Source organism: Limulus polyphemus, unplaced genomic scaffold (assembly GCF_000517525.1).
Source record: "Limulus polyphemus unplaced genomic scaffold, Limulus_polyphemus-2.1.2 Scaffold3326, whole genome shotgun sequence".
Classification (NCBI taxonomy): Eukaryota; Metazoa; Arthropoda; class Merostomata; order Xiphosura; family Limulidae; genus Limulus; species Limulus polyphemus.
The window spans coordinates 94518-100107 of record NW_013668936.1 but is presented as its reverse complement, the minus strand read 5'-3'; the positions used below and the strand labels follow the sequence as shown (position 1 = coordinate 100107).

Sequence of the window (5590 nt, the reverse complement as noted above, 5' to 3'; positions counted from 1 at the left end):
AACTTAAACACACGCTATAATTCACAACGATTTACACACTTTACTTACGTCTCGACTCGATTATCAGTCTCTATCTTCCTGTCTGCTATTCAATTATCTATCTAACTATCCATGCCGTCACTTCTCGCCGGTCTTATATATACGAAATAGAGGGCGCCTGGTAAACACTCAAGCCTTCACGAACGTTCTAGATACTCATTACGTGTAACCAGCGTCACGTGAATTCCGCTGTCGTAACAATATGTATGCAAAAACTGAGTCAGAGAGATTGTTATTTGTAAGAAATAATCAGAAAAAATTGCGGGTAGAAAATTGCATTCATCTAAGAGATGATGTGAGAGAAGATGGAAATGCTAGAAATGTTGGGAAGATTTTACCTTCAGATATATACATGAACACACATAATATGCCATGTGTTATGTTAGGAAGTATGAACACCCTGACCTGTTTATAACATTTACCTGCAATCCAAATTGGACGGAAATTACAAGAGAACTACTAAGTAACCAGAAATCCCAAAATCATTATGATCTAATTGCACGTGTCTTTAGATTAAATGTCGTGAAATTTATGGAACTTTTAATAAAGCATGGAATCTTTGGTAACACACAATGTGACATGTACACTATTGAATAGCAAAAAAAAGAGGACTTCCACATGCACACGTACTAATTTGGCTTAAAGAAAACATACGACCCAATCAAACTGATATCATTTCTGCAGAGTTACCAAATCCTTATTGAAATCCAATTTTGTTTGAAATTGTGAAAAAGCATATGATTAATTTTCCATGTGGTTCATTAAACATAAATTCCCCATTCATGAAGGAAAGAAAATGTAGCAAAATATTTCCAAAGGCCTTCCTCAAAAAGACACAAACAGACATTAATGGATATCCACTTTATATGAGAATAAAGCCAGGTGATGGAAGACATAGCACTCTTGTGAAGTAAATTGAAATTAATAATAGGTGGATTGTTTCTTATAACCCTTACCTCTCTAGAATTTTCAATGCTCACATCAATGTTGAATCATGCAATTCAGTTAAAAGCATAAAATATGTCTGTAAATATGTCAATAAGGGTTCAGATATGGCTGTCTTTGGTAATGAACAGAATGGTAATGTCAGAGATGAAGTTTCAACATACCAGTTGGGAAGATACATAAGTACAAATGAACAGTTATGCATTTACAAGTCCACTTAGAAAATGGTCAAAGCGTATTCTTTAATAATGAAAATGTATCACAGAGAATTGAAAAGCCACCTAAAACTACACTTATTGCCTTTTCTGAACTATGATCTGCTGATGAATTTACAAAAAACATTATTGTATTCAGAAGTATCATCCTATTTCATATAGAAAAACCAATATAAAAGGTCGAAGAGAAGGACAAAAGGTTCCAATGTGGAAAGCGATCCAGAAATCAAATTTAGTCCTGCATTAGAAGAGTTTATACAGCACATCCAACTAACTTCGAGTGCTTTTGTTTGAGATTGTTATTGCATACAGTTCCTGGTCCTACATCCTTTGAATATTTGAAACGAGTCAATGGTGAATTATGTAACAGTTTCAGAGTTGCTTGTTGGAAGATGATATTCACTGGAATAGTACACTTGAAGAAACAGCTGCCACAAATTCACCAAACATTTTAGAGATTTACTTGCATTGATATTACGAGCATGTGGTATTTCAAACCCTCTTCAACTGCAGGGAAATCATAGAGAAAGTATGTTGAAAGACATTCTATATAAGAATGCACCAAACATAGATCTCCAGTACTCTGAAGTATTTAATGAAGCCTTAATCATTCTTAAAGCCACAGTTTTTTGGTGGAAGATTACTACAAGATTTTAGCCTACCATAACCAGTTAGGACTGAAATAAACAAGATGTGAATTACATCAGGGAAATATCATACAATGTGGATGATCTTTTTAAGTTTGTTAATAAAAATGAAGAAAACTGACAGAAGATCAAGATTTTACTTATAAACATACCCTTAACAATGTTGAAAATGATAAATATGGTCTAATATTCATTGATGTTCCAGGTGGAACAGGGAAAACATTTGTCAGTAACTTGCTTCTTGCAGAACAAATAGTTTTGGCTGTTGCATTATCAGGAATTGCAGCAACATTGATTGAAGGAGGAAGGACAGCTCATTCAGCTTTCAAGCTACCTCTTAATTTATCCCATGTTGAACAGGCTACATGTGGTATAAAGAAAGGAACAGCAAAGGCAAGGGTGTTGAAAGAATGTAAAATGATAATGTGGGATGAATGCATTTGAAGCTTTAGATAGAACACTGACAGATATGGAGGGAAATGATGTGTTATTTGGTGGTGTTACATTATTTACTATCAGGTGATTTTAGACACTCTACCTGTCATTGTAAGAGGTACAAGAGCAGATGAAGTACATGCATGCATAAAAACATCTTATTTTTGGAGGCATACAAACATGCGAGTAATTCTTAAGTGGTGACAGTGAAGCTGGTTAACTTTCAAAACTTCTTCTTAATATTGGTGATGGAAAGATTCCGATCAACCAATCAAACAACTACGTTATTATTCTAGACAAATGTGGTAACTTAGTTAAGGATGCAGAAGAGCTAAAGGAAAAGGTGTTCCCTAATATTTGTCAAAATTATCAACCTATAAATTAATTTAGTGTTCCAGATACAAATTATACTGTAAATTACTCAACTGAATTCCTAAATTCTTTTTTTTAGCATCCAGGGATGCTAGGATACATTCTGAAATTAAAGGTTGATTCACCAATAACTTTGTTGAGAAATCTTGATCCTCCAAAATTATATAATGGCACAAGATTAGTTGTTAAGACTTTACTGCCACATGCTATTGAAGCAACAATTACAAGTGGTCATGCCAAAGGTGAAGATGCCTTCATTCCAAGAATTCCTGTGTTACAAAGTGATTACCTCTTTGAATTTAGAAGGCTCCAATTCACAATTACAATTTGTTTTGCAATGTCAATTAATAAGACACAAAGTCAAAGTTTAAAGGTTGCTGGATCGTTCGTAAAGCAGCCTTGCTTTTCACATGGTCTATTCTATGAAGGATGATCAAGGGTTGGATCTCATCAAAACACGTTTATATTGTCAGAAGAAGGAACAATAGTCAATGTGGTATATCAAGAAGCTATAATATAGATTGCATAATTTTTGTTTTGAAAATCAAAGGTTTAGATAAAAATTAAAACGTTATGAAAATTGAATTTTTTAAATAAATGTTCATAAATGTATTTGTGTTTTTAATCATCTGTTTCAAGTAACTTGGACAGCTGTATATGGAACGGGTAATTCAGCTAGTACTTCAATAAATATAACGTACACAATAATGGAATAAGTGCTTGAATACACAATCGATGAAAATATAGGAGTCACAAACGACGAGTAATAGAAACTAGGTGATCAATTTGTTCATTATACACAACACAAAGGAAAAGTCAATAAGAGACGCTAAAATTCAATCCAACCTGATAGGTGACCACCCCCTATGAAACACTTTCTTATACTTTAAGTTCAAAAATTTTGATAGAGGTAGTAATTTTATGAACCTTTGGAATTAGAAGTAGCTAAAATATTTATTTAAAGACATCGGGAATACCAGAGGTCGTAGTATACGGGAATACCAGAGGTCGTAGTATACGGGAATACCAGAGGCCGTAGTATACGGGAATACCAGAGGTCGTAGTATACGGGAATACCAGAGGCCGTAGTATACGGGAATACCAGAGGTCGTAGTATACGGGAATACCAGAGGTCGTAGTATACGGGAATACCAGAGGCCGTAGTATACGGGAATACCAGAGGTCGTAGTATACGGGAATACCAGAGGTCGTAGTATACGGGAATACCAGAGGCCGTAGTATACTGGAATACCAGAGGCCGTAGTATGTGAGTTCTTTGTTCTAAACAGAGAATTATTTTTTTGTCTTAATGTTTCCATATAGTTTATCAATGTAAGATTCTCGGATATTGTTCGAAATGTCCTGTACTGCTCTCCAATATTCAGCCAAGGTATTTGGTCTCCTTTTGACATTTTCTGTTTTTAAGTAATTTAGTCTCAAATGTTCATGTCGGGATTTTAAGCAGGCCAAACCACGGTAGTGAGTGTTCCATCTGCTTGTCTGTCAAGATATTGTTTCACTACGATTGTTGTATGCTTGGGATTATTGTCTTGATTGTTGTATGCTTGGGATTATTGTCTTACTAGAAAACGAATCCCTACCTGAAGAGTCATGTTCCTGAAAAAAAAAATGTCTCGATGGATTAGAATCTACCTGTACTTGTCAGCAACCAGAATTCCCTCATTCTTAAGTGTATAATCAACACTGTTAGTTGTCGTGCAGTCCCAATGTTAGTGTGATCTCCCACAATGCTTCACTATAGATATTGTACGTTAACTATGATACCATTCTCATATCCATCATAGAAGAAACTTCATTGATTGTTACCAAACAATTTAAACTTGGATTCATCTGTAAAGCACACACACGTCTCTACCTTTGCTCATTGTACTGTTTGTAGTCCAATGATCATTTCAATTTTTAAGTTAGGTTACTTCTTCTAAACAGTGGTTTCCTAGCAGTCCACTGAAACTACGTTGTACTAATGTGTCTCTAACTGTTCTCGAGGTAATTTTAATTCCTGTTTTTACAGTTATGTCGCTGGCAAGATTTGTATTCGACCATCATCTATCTCGTAAAGATCATACCCTAGTATACTTAACATCACTTTAGAAGAGTTTCGTTTTCTACCTTGAACATTTCTGTTATTAACAATGGCAGTTTCACCTTCCTTCTTCAGAATCTTACATACATCTCCTACTGAAAAACGGATTCTCCCTTCAATGTTTCTCTTGGAGTATCCCTGATCTACCAAAATTTTGCTTTCTCCAAGTTTGCCATACTATATTTTAGTCGTATTGGAACTATGACTAGAATCACACTACTACTGCTGTTACTGAACATAGTATGACTGCTTGTAATCTTACAGTTTTTACTAATGTGGCACTTTCTGATTGGTTGGCTAAGAACTTATCGCAATATATACTATTCACATTTGACTGTACTCCGGTGCAGCTTATTTTCACACAGTAAAGGAGTGACATTCTGGTAGTATTTGTCTTTTATACCTATTTTTCATACCATTTCCATAATCATTTCTAATACTATATATGCAGGTTTTGTTAAATAAGACCGATGTCTGTAGGTTTACTTTCTTCTTGGAAATCTTCTCAAGAAGTCGATAAGCCGTTTTAACGTTCTTGAGAAGATTTCCAAGAAGAAAGTAAACCTACAGACATCGGTCTTATTCAACAAAATCTGCCTACAAGAAAATCTGTCACCAAAGTACACTAATAATATATATCTAAACCTAATTGCAAATAAGTAAGAAAGACTCCCTGTGTTAATATAATTATTACTATATATATATGTGTGTATGTGTGTGCTATTTATTTATCAAGAAATGAGACTAATAAAAAATAATTGAGCCATTAAGGAACAGCTTTAAATATACCTTCTGGATTGTGTTCTTGTTCACTGGCTGCTGGACATTCAAAT

General features: G+C 34.5%; 1 protein-coding gene across 1 annotated transcript in view; it reads right to left on the bottom strand.

Moving 5' to 3' along the window:
- LOC106469153 (kielin/chordin-like protein) overlaps positions 1–5590 on the bottom strand; it is a 35314-nt gene that overhangs the window by 16457 nt on the left and 13267 nt on the right. Inside the window, exon 7 of the mRNA XM_013929617.2 lies at positions 5547–5590. Within this exon, the coding sequence (XP_013785071.2) occupies positions 5547–5590 (44 nt within the window). The remainder of the gene's footprint in view (positions 1–5546) is intronic.